Source organism: Mercenaria mercenaria, chromosome 10, assembly GCF_021730395.1.
Source record: "Mercenaria mercenaria strain notata chromosome 10, MADL_Memer_1, whole genome shotgun sequence".
Classification (NCBI taxonomy): Eukaryota; Metazoa; Mollusca; class Bivalvia; order Venerida; family Veneridae; genus Mercenaria; species Mercenaria mercenaria.
The window spans coordinates 50,643,448-50,664,123 of NC_069370.1; the positions used below are offsets into that span (position 1 = coordinate 50,643,448).

A 20,676-nucleotide genomic window follows, 5' to 3' on the forward strand; every position below is an offset into this window, starting at 1 on the left:
TTAGTAGTTTTAGAGATGTTGTTTAAAGAAACTGTTGATAAAAAGTGACCACACCCTCTGGTGGCCATCTTTTTTGACGAATCAGAATAATTTAAACATTCTTGGTAGAGAGTGACAAGAGGACCATTTGTGTAAAATTATTTTAAAATCAAACCAGTGGTTTAGGAGATATTGTTTGAAGATTTTTCTATTTTTAGCTCTGGTAGCCCCTCTGTGCAACCAAGCAGAACTGTTTGAACAACTTTGGTAGGACCACCCAAAGAACATCCAGGCCAAGTTTCATCAAAATCCATTCAGTGGTCTTACACACCCGGAATACTATGGAGATGTAGTTTATAAAATTAGTAAAATTAAACATAGTCCTTATTTTAATCAGATATTTGTAAAATATGTTAAAAAGTTTATCAAAAGAGGATACGATGCGAAAATCGTGAAGCACAGTGCATGTTTGGTAATTGACCCCTCTACAGTTAATCGCTATGCTTTCCTATTTGACGGTGCGATGACTAATAAAGTTTAAGACTCCTTGATGCTTTTCTCCTAAACCCTACATAAAACGGAGGGAGGGAGTGGAATTTTGTCTTGCAGATTTCTTAGTCGTGCCCTTAAAAGTTAGGCTCTTGGTGCTCTGACTTCAGACAAGTTGTTGAGTACATTGGTGTAATTATACCTTAGATTTACCATAATTTTATGTTTTACTTAATATGATCTGGTATTTTTTCAATCAGCGGGGAATGATTTTATTTACATTGTGTTGTCCAACTTGTTGAAAATAGGGTAAGTGCGAGGTTTGCATGCCCTAAAGTGTTTAAACCCCCAGTTTCCTTTATATAGGTTACTGACCGTTCCAAGGCAGTGCCCCTATTTTCAACTTGTTTTCTGTCTGTCTTGTATTTTGTGTTGCGTATGTTGTCTTGTTTGTTGTTAGCGTTTCTTTCCTCTTTCTCCTCACTCCCCCTATCGCCCCCCATCCTTTCCCCTTGCATTTGCGCTCCCTTGCTTTGGCATCCCCTCCCCTTTAACCATGAGTAAGTTATCGTGCCCACCTTAATTTTGGCTGCTGGAATCCTAAGGCGGTGCCCGATTGTTGTTTTTTTCCTGCTTATGTGTGTGCACTTGTGTGCTTGTGCATCTGTGTGTCTTGGGCGGTGCCCTACAGTATTTTATATCTTGTCTATGTAAGTTAGTTATGTGTGTGTGTGTGTTTTCGTCTTTTGTACTGAGTGTCTGCGCTGCTGTGGTTGAAGTTGTAGGGTAACTGTGATTAAGGAACTTAGCATTCCCTTTTGAATATTCATCCTTGTTCCACTTTCCCCTTCAACACCCCCTTTCTACCCCCCTCCTCCCACTTCTTCTATTTTTTGCATAAAATTAAAATTTACTTCTTTGATTTTTGAAGCAACCCATCTATATTTTTCCGTTAAGCTCCTTTTTGTTGTGGGCCTACTTTGCAAATGCCTGGCCTTGAGGCTGTGTTTGTGGTGCTCTGTGCTTCCGAGAAATCTACCCTTACCTACTTTCTTTCGAAAGAGATGCCATTTAAACACAATTGTTGACGATGGACGGATGTACGCACGACAGATGACGGACACAGCGTGACCACAATAGCTCACCATGAGCACTATGTGTTCACCCCAGGGTGAGCTTAAAAGATTACTGGCAAATGGCCATAACTTGCAACCATTTTGTTTTCATACAGATAAATGGAAGCCACACTAAATGACTGCCTTCATTGAAAGATATACAAGGAAAATGGACACCTCAAAAACAAACATATGTATTTGTAGTTCTGTAAATTTTATTTAATCTTTATAATTTTGGCAACACATTTATACATGATGACTTGTCAGTCAAGATAAAACTTGACCTAATAAAATACCTGTGAAAACAGTTCAAAATAACTCTCCTAAACAGATCATTATAAATTATTTACTTTAACATATAGACAACTACTTGATGTAAGACATGCATATCTTGTCAAAATGGTCTCCTTATTTGAAGTTTTAAATATTCTCCAAGTGCTAACTGATTTTTTGATAGCCTCTTATATATCTTTTTCAAATATATAAATACAATAAAAGTAAGGATTATTTTACAACTCTTTCCCAGCTTGATGAAACATTATATTTTTTTTTTGTAAATAAGCAAACAAATCAACACAATTATTTTAAGAAATTGTTTGCTACTTCTATAACAGTTGAATATACTGACCAAATTCATGTTTTTCCTTCACAGAAAATAGTATGAAAGAGCAGTTTTAAGGTTACGTTTTTCAATTATTTACAAATGTTATATTGTTAAGTTAATTTGTATCATTTTGTTATAACATTTTTCCATTATAATAATAACTCAAATGAGAAGATCATATCCACAAAAATAGGTATGTAACATCTTTTTAAAAACAGAATGTGCTTGATCATGTGACCAAATGACTTTTAAACATCAAATCACATGACTTCTAAAAATAGAATGAGACATTTTAATTAAAAAACAATTTATGTGCTAATTGTATTTCACACTATCTACAATTTTCTACAAAAATCACAACCTTGTTTTAGACTTGCACCTTTAAATGTTCATTGTTTATTTCATCTTCAATTTGTGCATTATTGTAAATGTTGAAATTTTTGAGATGCCAAATTTTTGGGCATGAATACACATTAAGATTTCAAGATATAAATTGCTCAAAAATGCTGCTATAGGACTGTCTGAACTGAATTGTTCCTGAATATTCTTGAAAATGTCTGAAAATTTAACGGCCGCAAAATTAACAACATTTACAATATTTATTTTACAAACATCAACAATGAAATGAGAAGCTAGTTCCTAAACATGCACACCAAAAGTTTTGACATCACATGGTAACACAAATGTAAATTGACACAAATGAGCCGCACCATGAGAAAACCAACATAGTGGCTTTGCGACCAGCATGGATCCAGACCAGCCTGCGCATCCGCGCAGTCTGGTCAGGATCCATGCTGTTCTCTAACAGTTTCTCTAACTGCAGTAGGCTTTGAAAGCGAACAGCATGGATCCTGACCAGACTGCATGGATGCGCAGGCTGGTCTGGATCCATGCTGGTCGCAAACGCACTATGTTGGTTTTCTCACGGTGCGGCTCAAATACATAGTAAAACATTTCATGAAATTTTATATGACTATAAAAAGAATGCTAAAATAATACCCTTTTATTAAGATTGCACTTTTTACAATGTGATTTTGAAACAACACATGTTGAAAAGAAGATCTGAAATAAGTATGCCAGTACATGACAATGTTTTTTTTTAAAAAGTACAAAGTTGTTAGAACATTGATATAATTATAGTCTGGTATCAAAATACAGTTTTTTAACACTGTGACTAGATAAAAACCCCGAGGTATTTTCAACTAAGAAGACATGTGATTTTTTCGGAATAATGTTTATGAATGTAAGTGTACTAGTTTCTTTATGTATCTGTAATTCATAGCTTCTATTCCATGTAGAACTACTGCCTTCTAAAATTGTGTTAACTTACATTGTATATATATAACTGATTCAGAACAAATTATCAGTTTTAAAGTGAATAAATAGGCCCAGTCAAATATATACACGCATATTACCGTTTTCATATTTTACATTATTTACCAAAACAAGTAATGTTTCTAAATGTATAATTTAATTTTGGCATTGAAAAACTGCCTACAGCACCATATCAACAGATAACAATTAAATAAGGGATACTTTATACAGACAGGTAGGAAAAATGAAAACACTCCAGTTCTGAGGCTTGTATCACAAAGTCATTATAACTGATGTTCCGATTATGAAGTTCTCTATAGGTTTAATACAATACCTTATATTAATAAGTTGTAACTTACATAGCTTAGTAGATCTGTTAAATTGCATTACTGCAAAACATAATCTTTACATAACCATTTTTAAATAACAATCTATTTTTTTTAATAATATATATTTCATTAAAAATAGATCCTTTCGCAGAAACTTTTGACAGAACCATGCCAATTCTCTGTGTAAGAAAATTGTTCAGTTACAATAACTCTGTGAGACCAGCTTCAGATATTTCATATTTAAGCCTCTAACTTTTATGCCAATATCAAATTATCAAATACAAATGTTTCGTTTTTCTTTTCGAGTATAGAAGGTGTACGTGTTTTGGAGTAGAAATTGCTGATGGCTAAATGTAAAGCACTAGCCTAGTCATTGTGGACGAAAATTTGTTAAGTTTTTTTTTTTTAAATCTACATGTTGCACACATGTGATTTATTTCAAATAAAACAATACCAGGTAAAGTCTAATCTATTACAGGTCTGTTTTTCTGTGGCAATGAGCTTTCATTACCCCATGAATACAGAAAGACATGTAAAATTATAAGGTCAAAATATGGTTACAATGATTCCATTTCAAAACTCAAGCATTTGACGAACTTGTATCAGCATGTGCAGAGATAGGCTTGTAACATGAAAAGTACACATAGGCAAACATGTTATGAGAAGGCAGTCACAGTAAACCCATTATTTCTCAAGGCCATTATTTTTTGTGGCCTCAAATATTTAGCTGGCAGATAATAATGCAAAAAAGACTATTTTTTAAGATTTGGTGATTCTCATCTGAATGAAAAGATGAATAAACTTGCAAAATTTTATTACAGCCACAAAAATTAATGCCTTGAAAATCAATAACTTTACTGTGTAAAATGGAAGCTCCCCATGAGTTAAAAATGTAACACTTCAAAACTGATAAAAATAGAAGTTGGTCACATGATCAAGCACTCATGAGACAACAAATGTGATTGGTCAGCTACGAGCCAATGACGATTGTGCTTACAAAAATGATAGCCAATCAAATGATTGTGTTGGTAGCTGATGTACACTATATCACACAACTCTGGTCAAATGTTTGAGACCCAACAGCTTATTTCCCTATCTCCCATATGTAAAATGTCTAATATGATATTGGCATTGCAGAGCATGTTAGCGTATCCCCATACCGCAGACCTCTGTTGTCACCCTAGAATCAGAAAACAACATTTCACATGATACAATTAGTTCATTCAAAATCATATCACCATTTAAAACACAACTGACTTAAACATTTATTCATCAGAGAATCCATACCTCTGCTTTATTGGAAATTGGGGTTTTCTTCCTGTTTAAATAGTCTCCTTCACAATTTTAGGACCAAATGACTTTCCCAGTAGAAACTTAATGGCCGTAAAATCATTTTTAAGTAATATTACAGCACATTCAAGCGCTACTTAAAATTTTCTGAAAGTTTTTGGACAAAATTCTATTTTCATAGCATTCAAAAAGACTTACAGTCAATTTTCAGTGTATTTGTAATAAGATTACAAGTTGACTAAAATGTTATATATTATATTTATCTCAGTTTGCTTATAAAAATCACCCAGGTTGCCATTTTGAATAAAAACAATGTTTCATTTAAGAAAAAAAATTGGTCTTAAAACTTTTGGAGGAAACAAGCATACAGAAACAAAACTCAACATGCTGTTTTAGCTAATTTGAAACTCCAAAGATTTTAACATATTTGCAGATAGATGTGTAGTTTTTTTTCTCCTAAAAGATAAAAGACATGCTCACTTTGCAGGGAAATACGTCCTTCTATACTTGTCAACTAATGAAGAAAATACTTCATACGTTCGACACCATTTGTCTCTATTTATCAAGTGATATGCGTGTGGTACAAAACAATTGACAAGAAAAAAAATGATCTAAGGAACTGTTATACAACTCTACTGGAAGTAGTAATAAAGATTTCCGTTTTCTCAAATAAAACAGAGGTATTACACAATAACATATTTCATATACTGGCAGAGATACACACAAGAGTATTGAGAGTTAGGTACATTGTTAATAAAGCAATAATATGAACAAAATGTTTCCAGTAATTTATGTAAGTTGGTAAAAAATTACCGTAAATGCCTGCTAAAGAAGCATACTATTTATAATACATCAAGGACTCTTTAACTAACTGATCTAAATTCATTCAGAAAGCAGTTTAACAGTGATGTATAGGTCTCAAAGAAGCAAAAAACTGATTTTAGTTCAAATAAATATCAAACAAGAGTTCTGTGACAGTTTTTTCTCTGATAATTTATTTCAAATGCAAGAGTTAACAACTACTGTTGGGTTACAAAAGCTGCTATAGAAACAAAATGTATAACTGTAACGTTTACAGGGGGCACTTCATCACAAATAAAAAACCCAATTTGTTCACCAACTTCAATTAATTACTGAAAGTCCAATCCAAATTATCACTTTACAAACAATGATAAACATCTGTAGTTTAAAATTATACAGGACTCTTTTTCATGCACAACACATGCAAAAATAATAAGGAATGCAATAAAAATTTCAATAATCAACATGCATTTTTTTTGTACAGAACTACCACACAAAAACTGGATTTCTAAAATAAAGCATAATGATAAAGATTTCAAGAACAATAATTGTACACTGTACATGAATAATATAATAACCTGACTTAGAAATAGGGACATATTTCAACCATTTAAATGATTTGTGACAAAAAAAAAATCATTTTAAATAACAAACATGAAAATATTAAAGCTTAAAACAAAAATTAAAGCAAATTAAGTAATACTAATCCATCTAAAACAGGAACATTATTTGGTGATTGCTCAATAACAATGAAAAAAAGAAGAAATAAACCTAAACAAAAATAATGAACTCAAAGAACTGTTATTCTTTGATCTATAATGAACTTGAGTAACAATGATTGTGAACACTAACTAAAATGAAATAATAAAATATTGCAACAATTGGAATATATTGCAATAACTCAAAAGTAATCAAATTTAGATTGTGGTTATTTGGGTAAATATGGTAAATATATGTTTTTCACAGCCTAGGTCTCCAAGAAGCAAGCTTCAAAACATAAAACATCTCAAATCCACATTATTTAGAAACATTTTTTTCTGCCTTTGTCTGAGACAAAATTTGGGTTTATCAATAAACTGAAGAAAGAGACCATGTAAAAATGCAAATGTTTGCAGTTTGTGACAATTTTCCTGACCACATGCATGTTTGACTAGAAACACAGAATCACTTTTAAATGGAAATAAAAATGACTAGTTTTATATATTCCATTTTTTTCTACTACCAAATTTTTTTTGGGTATAACCATCACAACAGTTTTTAGTGGATTGGGTTTGCAGGGATATATATAAAAAGAACTTGAATTATGGGTTATTTGCAGGGAATCAGCATAAATATCAAACTGAAAATAAAAATTCTGGGGTTCAAATTAGGTTGGGAAATAAATTACTGGGAGATTTTTTAATGGAATGTCAAGTGTTATGAGGGTATAAATAATGTACAGCTCCCTGCGTGTTTAATTCATGCTTAAAACATAGTTTAAATATGTGTTCCCTATTCGTTTCACAAACTTGCCTCCAATAAGTTTCGGATCAGTTAGGATCATAAATACGGTATGTTACAAACGTAGGAATGTTGATCAAAATTGGAGCTAGTTTTCTTTCAATATAAAAAATCAACAGTGTGCCTTTGTAAAAAACATCATACATTAAATACTTGCACATACATGTAACACTTATATGTAAATTCATTTTGCTTGTGTACCGTATTTGCCCCAATATTAAGCGCCCACAAGTAATATATTTTACTCAGAACCATGTTCATGTCCAGAAATTAGAGACAGGACAGTTTTCATATTCTATTGACATTTTCTAAATCTGATTAAAATCAACTAAAACTCATTATTGTAGTAGTTTTTTTTACAAATTTTCTTTGACCAAATCATGCCTTCCACACCCCCACCCCATATATTTATTAAACTAAAACATTTTGTACTTTTTTTCTTTCTAATACTGCACTGTTAAAGTGTGCAAATACGGCACACCCACTTTGGATTTCCTTGATGATTTTAAGCTTTGGTAACTGATTATGCATTTGTATAACTATATATTATATGAGACAGCTGATTTTTGTATATCTATTCTTGTTTTTCAAAGTAAAATCAAAAGTTCTAAAGATTGTCTAATTCTAAGTTTTTATGCGAGAAAAACGAATTCAACAATGTAAAATTTTATGGAACCTGGATAAGTATTGATATAATTTATGAACACAAAATGAAATAATGTTATAAACTGATACTGTGCAAATTGCAATTTTTTTCCATGAAGAAAAATGACCATCACTGTGAATACTGTACAAGACAGTAAAAAGTGTGTCATTAATCTGACAAAGAGATCAAAAGAGACCAGATAGTTACAAACAAATTTTTATACAGATTTGGTAGACTTATTTCAAAAGGAAAAACTTTTCATGCATTGGAAAATTAACAAGTGCACTTCTAAGTTAAAGAATTTACAACAGAAATTAAGTTTCCAAACTACTGATTCATTTACTAAAACAAAATGTTTTTTGACTGTAGATAACTATTTTAATGAAATACTTAAAACTACAATAAACAGAACAGAAAAAGGAATTTGTCTGTTCTATATAAAGCAGTAGTACAATGGGAACCTATAATTAGAAATATTTACGACATTACGTAATGTCACGTGCCTTTCACAGTCATTTCTTTTGAAACAAACTTACAGATTTAGCTTACGAGAATGTAATAATAGCTCAAAATTTTCATGTAGACATCTTTAATCAAAAACCTCCATTTATTCTTTAGTAATAATCTCCCCTTAATTCATAATTACAGCAGAAAAATGTCTGTAATTGCATAAAATGTTAAATGGAAAATAAGAAAATAAATTGCCATTCCAATACAACCCAAAATTGGTGGGATAAAAATTCAACAACAGTGATAAATTAAAAATTTAAATGCAAGTTTAGACTTTGTTGAAAGAAACATAGAAAAAAAACCATAAGTACAAGTATCTTCTTAGTTGTTTTTCAAAACACCATGTAATATCAAATCAAGCTTAACTGAACCGATAACCTTTTAACAAAGATTTTTCAACGAGACAACAAGCTCCGTTTCATTACTTTCGAAAACAACAAGCAATAAAGTTATACACTAAAATTTGTAGACTGTACATAAATATTAAATACAAGACTTATAAAATGAGCCTAGTTATGAAAAGTTAAAATGGTTTCAAAACAAAAAAAAAAACAAGAATCATGAGTAAATTGTTACATATAAACCTCTAAGTTATATATATAAACTGGATATGTGTATCACATGATCTTGAAGCTCGCAAGTAGTTGTACAAACAAATACAAACAATATAGGAGGTAATGGATCCCCCTGACAAAGGCCACCAGTTGTATTAAAGTTGGTAAAATTGACTTTGCCACATGTTCTCTAATCTAACAGTATTTACACATTTTATGCAGTACATTATATATCAGTAGCTTAAATCTGCAAAGATTTACGAAGTAAAGACGTACCATATAAAAACTGTTCTGCAACTACCAAAGACCTTCAGTATTTTTACCACTTATACATAAAATACACCTCAATAAAAATGCAATTTACATTTAATTGTAAATATTATATTTTTACAATTACTGCTCAAATGCCAAGATCGATTAGGGAACATGTGGCTTCAGCTATTTTTACCAACTATATTTAAGTATTTACACAGCACATTTATTTATCGTAGAAACATGACACATAGTTTATGTACCCACATACAGAAATACCCATGCACAAGAAATATGTAGTGAACATTGCACCAGAATAGGATGTTGCTATGTACATTAATGAAAGAGCATGGACATTTCAACCCTTTACAATTACAAGTCAAATTTAAGAGTTTCAGGAGTTAAGTCAATTACAACCTAAACACTAGTTGAACGGTCTTTCTCAGAGAAAACTATTCAAATATTCAAACATTCGAATGCCCTATGAAATTTCCAAATTGCAAGGAAATCAACGGCCTTCACCTCATCCAGTGTTGCGACTCCTTTAATTCGTTAGTGATGATAAAAATTCTTCAACAGTTTTTACTTAAGAAAATTCTGTGAAAACTTACGACATAAATGAAATTTACATTGAAACAATTTTCAACATGAAGGATACAAAGGGGATAGATCACTAACTGAACACTTGTGGATGCTTTCAACAACTAAATCACAAATAAAAAAACATTTATAGGTGTTTGTGTAAAATAAAACTTAAATGACTGACATATAATGAACTTCTGAATATATGGGTACACAAAATATGTTTCATATCGTAATAAAGCAACCAAATATATAAATATAAATCTATCTCTATGTAACATAACCAGCACATATAATAGTCAATGTTAGTAGGGTGCAAATTTTGGCGAGCCGGTTTTAACTGCTGCCATGCCCAGACGCACTTTTCCGGTAAAATTTGAGGCTGGTTGTGGTCCTGGCTGAGGAACACCCCCAGCCATCAATAAAGGGTCCATAAATTGAAAATTCAACCCATTTATTCCATTGATGCCATTAAAAGAAGACAGATTAGCTGGCAATGTACTGAGTCCGTTCATTCCGACAAACTGTAGTGGTTTCATCGCAGGAATGGTTAGCGGCATCGCTACCGGCGTTGCTTGATGGGATACTGTTGGTGGTGCCATAGAAGTCACTGGGCTTGCAGACGTGGGACTCACAGAACTCGTAGGGGACGTAGCGGCGGAGTTAGGATCTAGGACAAGAGTCTTATGTAATTCCATGCTGTAGAAAAAAAAAACGGGATGGGAAAAGTATTAGACAAATGGATCAACAGTAACCACAAACCTCGTGCAGGCAAATAAAAAACAGGACTAGAAATATGGCTGTAAGGCTTTCTTATTACAAAAGATTTCACAGCCTTAAACCCATATTTCTATAAATACACCATCTTGAGAAATGTCTGCACATGCTCAAAGCAAACTACGAAATTCAATCTTGACTATATAGAATTCTATCACAAAAATTTCCAAATCATCAAAGAAAGATTAATTTCTATAGGTGTTTGTTTTTTTAAAAAATGTTCTGAATTCCATTTGAAAAGATATTAATTTCATACTGGGAAAAATTATCGGTGTGCTTTTTTGATGTGCGGCTTTTCGTAAAGATGGCTGATGAAGGTGTTTAGGAGTAACAACTAAAGACATCAAGTTGGATTGTGTTGGACTAGTCATACAACAGTGCAATCTGACTCAGTTTAGAACTAAACCTTGCTGTGAAAATATACTTATATGAGCCACGCCATGAGAAAACCAACATAGTGGGTATGCGACCAGCAAGGATCTAGACCAGCCTGCGCATCCGCGCAGTCTGGTCAGAATCCATGCTGTTCGCTTCCAAAGCCTATTACAATTATAGAAACTGTTAGTGAACAGCATGGATCCTGACCAGACTGCGCGGATGCGCAGGCTGGTCTGGATCCATGCTGGTCGCAAACCCACTATGTTGGTTTTCTCATGGCACGGCTCATATATAAATACATATAATACACAGAATACAAGCAAACTTTAATACTGTTGGGACACTACTGGAAAACACTCAAAAGAGTATGCTGCATAGCTATCTGAACACTCAAGCTATCATAGGATATTAATTTTACATCATTCTATCCTATTAATGATTTATATGTACAAATACACAGCACTCCTGATTTATCATTATTGAAAAAATGTGTCACACTATATTAAATTATTTTAATTTTCCACAAGAATTCCACTATTTAACTCAAAAATGATATAAACTTTATGAAGGAAATATGTTTAATCAACATTAGTGATCTTTTGTCCGACAGCACCTGTATTAAAATTTCTTTCAATCATTTGGCCGATAGTACCTGTATTAAAATTTCTTTCAATCATTTGGCCGATAGTACCTGTATTAAAATTTCTTTCAATCATTTTGCCGATAGCACCTGTATTAAAATTTCTTTCAATCATTTGGCCGATAGCACCTGTATTAAAATTTCTTTCAATCATTTGGCCGATAGCACCTGTATTAAAATTTCTTTCAATCATTTGGCCGATAGTACCTGTATTAAAATTTCTTTCAATCATTTGGCCGATAGTACCTGTATTAAATTCTTTCAATGTTCACATTTACTGTTGTGTTTTTCTTTTTTTCGAAACAATTATTAAAGTTTGTTTGCTGTGTATATTTTTTTGATAAGGAATTTTTTATCTGAAAGCATACCCTTGTCATCACTAAACACCAACATTTGGACATTAGGCTGACCCTGATTAAAAGATGTTTGCCAATTACAGACGTCTGCACATATACCCCACCCACTTTCTATTTTCCAAACAATTCTGCCAAAATACCTCAAAGATCTTACTAAAAAAGCACCAAAAAAGCAGATTTTTTGGTATATAAAAAAAAAACTGGTTTGACAACTTTTGGATACTTAAGCACATGAAGTAGCAGACGTAAATTCAAAATTTTATTCCATAAATGCAAACATCTTTGTTACAGTCGGCCTTGGGTACACATGAGTATACTCAACTTTACCGTTAGTTATCTGGGTGATAAGAGGGTAGCAACTACTAAACACATGGGAAAGAAGAAGTTTCTTTAAGGTTAAGTATACTCGTGTGGAAAAAGAACGTAACGTATCGATAAGAATAAAACTACAACCTGTATGCTCCAATTTTCAATTTCAGTCAAGAATTAGTAAGGACATAAGTGGCACATATACTGGAAGACAATAGAAAACACAACTTGAAGTTGCTGACAAATACTCCTCCACATTTAATTAATGTAATTCACGACCTTTTATGTCTTCATTTGTCAAATTAAGTCATTTTTATAGCTTCTTTTTCCCAATGAACTACAGAAAGGAAATCACCAGCCTATCTAAACCTCAGACATTCAAATATATTATCGTACTATTCTTGCCTAAGAAAAGTACATAATAATATCAGAATGTTCAATAACGTAATGCTGAAAAACTTCTGTCTTCAGTGAGTGATCAAAGAAAATCTGATTCCATCTTTTTCAGACTGCTCCATAAAATTGCTTAAGTAAATGGATTTGCTTTCCTTTTATCAAATGGCAGGATATAAATTTGCTCCTCAAAATCATCAAATTGTTTCATTAATATTTCTTCATTTGTATATACATAGTGCCTACTTCTGTCACTTTTCTGAAGCGTTACGATGCAGTATCGCAATAAAGTAACCAAACGATTCCAAGAAACCTAAGACTTTGCCAGATTTAGTGCAAACAAACTAAATTCAGTTCTAAAGTACCACAAATAAATAAGATAATAAGCAGTGAATGCAGTGAGTGTCGTAAAAAATCTGACAAATACAATGTAAAAAGTTTACCATGCATACTTTAGAAATACAACCAGATTATTGTCAATACTGTATCATAAGGCAACATGCGGAAAAAAACCCAACACAGAGTCTGACTTGTTTTTCTTTCTTTTTTGAAATTTCCAACAATCAAAGATCGATAAAGTCTGATTTTTTTTTGCTGCAGACGCCAATATTTTTAGAGCCATTTCTGATTTTTGAGACTCAGATTGTATATTTTTTGACAGATTTTTTTTCTGAAACAGACTATAATTCACAAACAGACTTTTCTCATCAAAACTGTTCTTATCAGAAATGAATTCTATCAAATTTACAAAAAAAGATTTTTCTGCATGTTGACTTAACACTGAACTATATACACACACTGCGATATTTCTAGACCAATATAGATTTGCTGGTTATTGTTTGATAAAGGAAAACGAAGCGAGGATCTATAGACTATTGCCAAATTAGTTCCCTCCACAGCTCAAAATTTTCTTAAATGTCCGAAACGTAATAAATAATTAATCTTTTTTATGATTAAGAGAGAATTGTTCCATCTAGTTAAAAAATTTGACCAACCCCATAGTGCCATTCCAGGATTTTTTTGTTTGACAATTTAATTTTCCAAAGCTAAAGACTTTGCCATGGAAACAAATTGGAAAGGAGCCTGTGGAAGGATAAGTTATTATTTTTTCAAACAACTGTACAAAAGCAAAAAAGGCAGTTGCTTCCCCTGCGAGAGCTGGCTCCCAATACTTCTGCTTGAGTTAACTCCCCTGCTTAAGAGACAAGAGGCCACTGTCTGACTTTCTCAACACTTCTCTTGGAGTTAACTCCCCTGCTTAAAAGAACCATATCTGAGGCCACTAATTTTATTTTGGCCAAAATATTTTTTCTGCTACACCTCAGAAACCATAATATGATATGATGTGTCAATTCAAAAAGGATTCAAAAAGACATCAGTAACACTACAAAGTTAATTGTTTCTTTCCATGAAGGCAATGCTGTTATTATCAAAAACGAAAAGGTATAAATAAATGATTTTCTCTTTCTCTACAATATGATAAAGCATATTCAAGAAAGATCAGATCCTTTTTTGTAAGTTTGACATACCACTCTTCAATTAATCTATCAAACATACAATACAAGACCAAACAAGGTTACAAACTGGTCTGGCCTTAACCAATAGTCTATACAAACTGTTTTTCTCTCTCTTTTTTTCCCTTACAAATTATTACATGCTGATTATCTATTTAACCAAGTATTGTTAATAAGAATCAAGATTTTAAAATATAAATTTTCAGATTTTTTTTCAGACTTTTAACCCAAGCAGTTGTATTTCAGATAGAAATTACCATCTGACTGAAAAAAAGAATTGTACACAGCTAATTTTTATTCAGTTTGTACAGCTATATGTTAATATCTATGACATAGCATATTAACTAAAGACTAACCTGGTGTTTATTAAGTACTGAGCCATTCCAATAGTTTCTGGGGTACCAGTTATCGTAACTTTACGATCGGGACAACCCTCTTCTGCGTTGGAAATTTTTATATTAGCACCTGATATCTGTCTGTAATTGAAGTAAAAAAATTAAATTTACAAATAAACATTTAAATGCACCTGATATCTGTCTGTAACTGAAGTAAAAATATTCAATTTACAAATGAACATTTAAATGATCATGTTAAAATGTATTGTGCTTACCATATCAACATGTTACTTTCTGAAACTGTGACTATTTTTGACATTATGTAAGATTTTCCATGGAAACTATTGAACAAAATCATATATATTTGCTTACATCTTGCAAACTGAAAAATCTGCACTCACCTAATCAAGCAGGCAGAACACTTACTAGACAAGTGCAATATTCATTAAGAAGGGTGAAAACTGTTTTACCCTAATTAATTTAAACAATCTATAACAGACAGAAAACAAGAGGGTCATAATGACCCTGAATCGCTCACCTGAGTAATATGAGCTACATGTTTCAAATGTCAAACTGATGATTTTTAGAAAAAAATTTTTGAAGATTTTCCGATGTACAATCAAGTAACCCCTGGGGCGGGGCCAATTTTACCATAGGGTCATAATTTGAACAAAGTTTGTAGAAGTCTACTAGGCAATATTACATATCAAATATCTAAGATCTAGGCCTTCTGGTTTATTTTAAGCAAATTTATGAAGACTTCTCAATGTACAATCAAGTAACCCATGAGCTGGGTCAATTTGACCCTGGGGGGTCAAGATTTGAACAGATTTTGTAGAGGTCCACTAGGCAATGCAACATGTCAAACATCTAAGCTCTAGGCCTTCTGGTTTATTTTTAATAAATTTTGAAGATTTTTCTATGTACAATCAAGTAACCCCATGGGGTGGGGTCAATTTGACCAAGGGGGTCATGATTTGAACACATTTTGTAGAAGTCTACTAGGCAATGCTACATGTCAAATATCTAAGATCTAGGCCTTCTGGTTTATTTTTAGAATTTTTTTTTAGATTTTCCTATGTAAAATCAAGTGACCCCTGGGGCGAGGTCAATTTTGACCCCAAGGGACATGATTTGAAAAAATTTTGTAGAGGTCCACTAGGCAATGCTACAAGTGAAATATGATTTGAACAAATGTTGTAGAGGTCCACTAGGCAATGCTACATGTGAAATATCTAAGCTCTAGGCTTTCTGGTTTATTTTTAGAAAATTTTTGAAGTTTTTCCTGTGTAAAATCAAGTGACCCCTGGGGCGGAGTCAATTTTGACCCCGGGGTCATAATTTGAACAACTTTAGTAGAGGTCCATTAGGCAATGCTACATGTCAAATATCTAAGCTCTAGGGCTTCTGGTTTTTGAGAAGATTTTTTAAGATTTTCCCATGTAAAATCAAGTGACCCCTGGGGCGAAGTCAATTTTGACCCTGGGGTCATCATTTGAATAAAATGGTAGAGGTTCACTAGGCAATGCTTCACACCAAATATCTAAGCTCTAGGCTTCTGGTTTTTTAGAAGAAGATTTATAAAGTTTCTCCTTTCGGTTGCCATGGCAACCAGAGTTCTGCATGGAATTCAATTCTTTGAATAATTTTGAAAGGGGGCCACCCAAGGATCATTCCTGTGAAGTTTGGTGTAATTCTGCCCAGTGGTTTTCAAGAAGAAGATTTTTTTACAAATTGTTGACGGACGACGGACATCAAGCGGTCACAACAGCTCACCTTGTCACTTCGTGACAGGTGAGCTAACAACATACATTCTCTACAACTGAGTTAGATCCTTCAAGAGAGATCAAACATTTTTAAATTTCACTGATCTATAATGTAAAAGGAGCCGAAACTGATCCATAACACTGTCATTTGTATTGCTACAATCCATTGGTACCTCTTGGCCAATCCGAACACTACTTACCTAATCTCGTTGATTTTCTGTCCTCCCCTGCCAATTATACAGCCAATGAGATCATTTGGTATATTCATTTCATGTGTCTGTTGACCATTAGGTGTTGGGATTGGCCCGTTCTGAATATGTCGTTGCTGAAATGGGATTGGGGCGTAGCCCGGAGCTGCTGATACTGAAACATGTATAAATATTCTATCTTGAAACTTTTTACGTAATAAAGTACAATGAGAAAACTACTTTATTAGACTGTTAGTTTTGTTTTATTGGAACTCCAGTCATTCTGACCTATTTCAGCTCAAAAGGTGGCTTTCTAGCTTTTATGGAAGGAAAAGGGTCTTGGCGCCACCTTAGGCATACTTTCAAGCATGAGCTAGCACGTTGGTAGAACTACCAACCTTCCACGCTTGATGGCTTCCTCACATGACAACATTACAGGCTCAAACCTGGGCTGAGGAGTAAATGCTCACTCAATACCATTGTGAAATTCTAAAAAAGTTTATTCTTTCTGTATAAACTTATTACTGGGCATTTATTTCATTTTTCTAAGAGTTTAGATGTATTATCAAAAGATAAACTATGACACCAGAATTTATGAATGATGAAAAGCATTGAAGTATGATTTATTTTGACGTTTTCTTATTCTTTCCAAGGTTTCAACATAATGGAACAATTATATACTTTTTTCTGCATTGTTTATTGTTTCCTTAACACCTATAGGAAAGGTGAACTTCTGATATATTTTGATAAATCATGTGAAGAAAACACGTATGTATAAAAAGAAGTAAACGGGTTGGGTTTGTTCACACAGAGATGACCTGTATCTCTTAAAGTACCTAGAAAACACCTGGAGATTTAGATTCTTTTTTTTTTTTTGTCTCAAAGGAAGGATTAGCACTGGTTGGCCGTGCAATAAAGTAGGTTTAGTGGCATAAAATGCCATATTAAAGTACTTCCTTTAAAAGGTAACATCTGCATTGATACATTTATATGTTTACTTACGTCACTTTGTACTTGAATTATCTGCAGGCAAGACTTTTAACATTTCTTACCACATGCAAATATAAGAACTTTTTGCACACAAATATATTCGTACCTGGCAAGTATGCTGTTGGCGGTAACATAGGAACTGGCTGTCCTAATGACATCTGATTTAACTTGTTCAACTGAAATCAAAGATTGATGTATGTTAACACGGTTACAAACAAGAAATTGTTAGAAAATAATAATGAAATTAACAAAAAAAAAAAAACCCAGAAAAATTTCAGAAAAAAGTAACAACAATTGTGAATGTATACTGTGTTAATATAAGATTAAGCGTAAAGGTAAATACTCGAATCGGTTTTAATAATTACTTTTTTTCTTTTCACATGTTGACAAGATCTTTTATTTTTGTTTTACAACATTTACTTTGCACAAAATCAGAAAGAAGAGGTTGACAAAATACAATGTAGGGCTATAAGCATTCTAGAAGTTGAGGGTGTCAACAAAGAGCAAAGAAGAATGTCTGAAAGTACACCTTTGAAGGGGGCGGGGATTATCTACACTAATGCCCATAGGCAACCAATCTACAGGGAGAAAAAAGTTTTGTTCCAGATTAAAAGCAGGGTCTGGTGTAACAAAAAATAAAACTGAAAAATTAATACATACATATGTGTAGTTTCTTGCCATGCCAGTTAAAAAAACCAATATAAGCAATTACGTCTGACAGATTTTAAATCATCTATATGCAGTTCTATTGGCATAGTATTTCAGTCTAATAAAACAATTTAATCCCTAAAAAAAAATGTCTGTACCATTGAAACTTAAAAAACTCAAGCAAGTCTCATGTTCATTGCATTATGGGTAAAAAGACTCTTCTTAAACTGTACTGGGAGATCAAATTATCATCTCCATAGTCATCCTGCACACTCTACCGACAGGCACCACTCATTACCCAGTCATACACTAAACACAAATTCAAGCCCACCAGACATTTTATAGCCAAACCAGACATAACTCATAGCCTGACAAGACAAAATCTAGCCCCACAAAACATTAGACATAAAGATATATACTCATACAAACATATATTTGATCACATCTTTTCTCAAACAACCCTTAAAACACTTTTTATAAGAATGTATGTTTTCTTATCCCCCTTATACATAACAAAACCACAAAGATGGCAGTTAGATCTTTTAAACGAAATTTTAGAAATCAGGGTTAGATTGCACGATGAGCACAAAAAACACAAGGTAATTTTGACAAGGGAGTTTTCAACGACGGTTTCAAGGCTAAAAATAGCAACATTTATAAATCCTGGAAGTTAGAAGCTAGAATGGTGAGACGAGAACAAATTCAACCTGGATATTATCACGCAAAAAAAAGGGGGGACTGCCGTATTTACCGTGTACCCATAGGGTTCCTGCGGACAGTTACACCAGACCTGCTAAAATAACATGGAACACAAAACTTTTGAAATATGTGAGTTTACATACAAAGGTGACAGGAAACATTTCCAAAAAGAGATAAAATAAAGATAAATTTAAGACCAAATTTGAATCCTTTCACCAGTTTGTGAAATCATTGTGTTTCACAGCAATTTCAAGAAAATAATATCTGTGAAACTTTTATAACGCCTTATCCAAAAGTTAATCATGAAAGGCATTTTTAAATAGAATGATGCAGCGATTCTTTAATAATTTTTACCAACAAAATTTACTTTCAAAGCGAGTATTCTTATGAAGAAAAAAAATACTTAAGACATTCAACATTGAATTATAATTATTTTTCATTGACATCACATGTTACAACTTAAAATTATAGCCACAAATAAATAAATACATGAACATGTAAATTTCACTCCTAGTTTTGACATTATTCTGCTAATAGTCCTGATATTCTGAGAGAGGACTACAGCAAAAGCACTCACAAAAATACTCTTTCTTGCCATTGTAGCACTGATATTTAAATATACTGTAAAAATTGCAGCAAAAATCTTTAATTTTTTACACAGGATGCTCAATTCATATTCTATTTTCTAATCAACCCTAAACTGTAACATTACAAAATAATCTCTCCACTCCTTCCAATTCCTTAAAACAGTATCTCCAATACAATACATAATTAAAATTAACTTCTAGCATAAAATTTTGTACATCTGAAAACTCTTGGTACTGTGCTGAAATTTAGGAGTCTTACTCAATTTAATATGTATTTTGAATTACAGTCAAACCTGTGCTACTGGCCAGCTTTGAGCAGAGATCAGCTGGCTCTAAAGACCACCTCTTAACAGAGATCAGCTGGCTCTAAACACACCTCTGAACAGAGACCACTTTGCTCTGAAGACAGTGTTGTTTAACCTGAGAATTAAGACCACCTGCCAATATAGACCACTTTCTGTTTCTCCCAAGGGTTGTCTTTATAGACAGGTTTGACTGTACATGAAAAATCACTATGAACTGGAATGATTTCACAAAGTATACAATAAAGGAATATGAAGAAATTTTACTTGTTTCATAGCGTAGAGCCGACTATCATACATTGAGTCCATCATTTTTACAGGACCAAACTGTAAGGTGAATTGAAAAACAAAACTGACTTTAAATCATGCTTTGTTTCATCTTTCTTCTCTTATTTTCTTTAACCCTTACCCTGCTAAATTTCTATAATGAACTTGTCCATCTTTCAGTTTGGACAGTACCATTAACTGTTAAAACGGGTGTTTACCAAAAAGATACTGACTGAATGGCGAACAATGCAGACCATGATCAGACTGCACGGTCTTGGTCTGCACTGGTTGCAAAGGCAGAATAACTTGCCCCCAGCAGGCTAAGGGTTAATATTTTTTAGGTATCTTTTTCCATATCAACTCAGATAGACATAGATTGTAAGTGTTTTCAGTAATACATTGTGTTAAAAATATCTATAACCTAACTTATTAGTAAACACAAGAGTAAAACAGGGATGTCAGAGGTTTGAAATTGCCAGTCACATCCTATTAAATGTAAATATCAAAACTGACATACACGTAAGTTTCAATATTCGGTACCCAATCAAATACTTCATTTAAT

The 20,676-nt window shown here is 32.8% G+C and overlaps 1 protein-coding gene across 14 annotated transcripts in view; it reads right to left on the minus strand.

Annotated features, from left to right (window-relative positions):
* Positions 1-1,780: 1,780 nt before the first annotated feature.
* The window catches only part of LOC123561596 (poly(rC)-binding protein 3-like), a 192,630-nt gene continuing 173,734 nt past the window's right edge, over positions 1,781-20,676 (minus strand). For 9 of the 14 annotated variants that reach the window (XM_045354065.2, XM_045354063.2, XM_045354072.2 and 6 more), the window contains 6 exons: positions 20,115-20,174; positions 19,011-19,052; positions 17,718-17,787; positions 16,634-16,796; positions 14,689-14,808; positions 1,781-10,664 (listed from right to left, as the gene is read on the minus strand). In XM_045354065.2, the coding sequence (XP_045210000.1) occupies positions 10,271-10,664; positions 14,689-14,808; positions 16,634-16,796; positions 17,718-17,787; positions 19,011-19,052; positions 20,115-20,174 (849 nt within the window). In that variant the 3' untranslated portion in view covers positions 1,781-10,270. The remainder of the gene's footprint in view (positions 10,665-14,688; positions 14,809-16,633; positions 16,797-17,717; positions 17,788-19,010; positions 19,053-20,114; positions 20,175-20,676) is intronic. The other 5 variants (XM_045354076.2, XM_045354075.2, XM_045354077.2 and 2 more) reach the window with 4 other exon arrangements.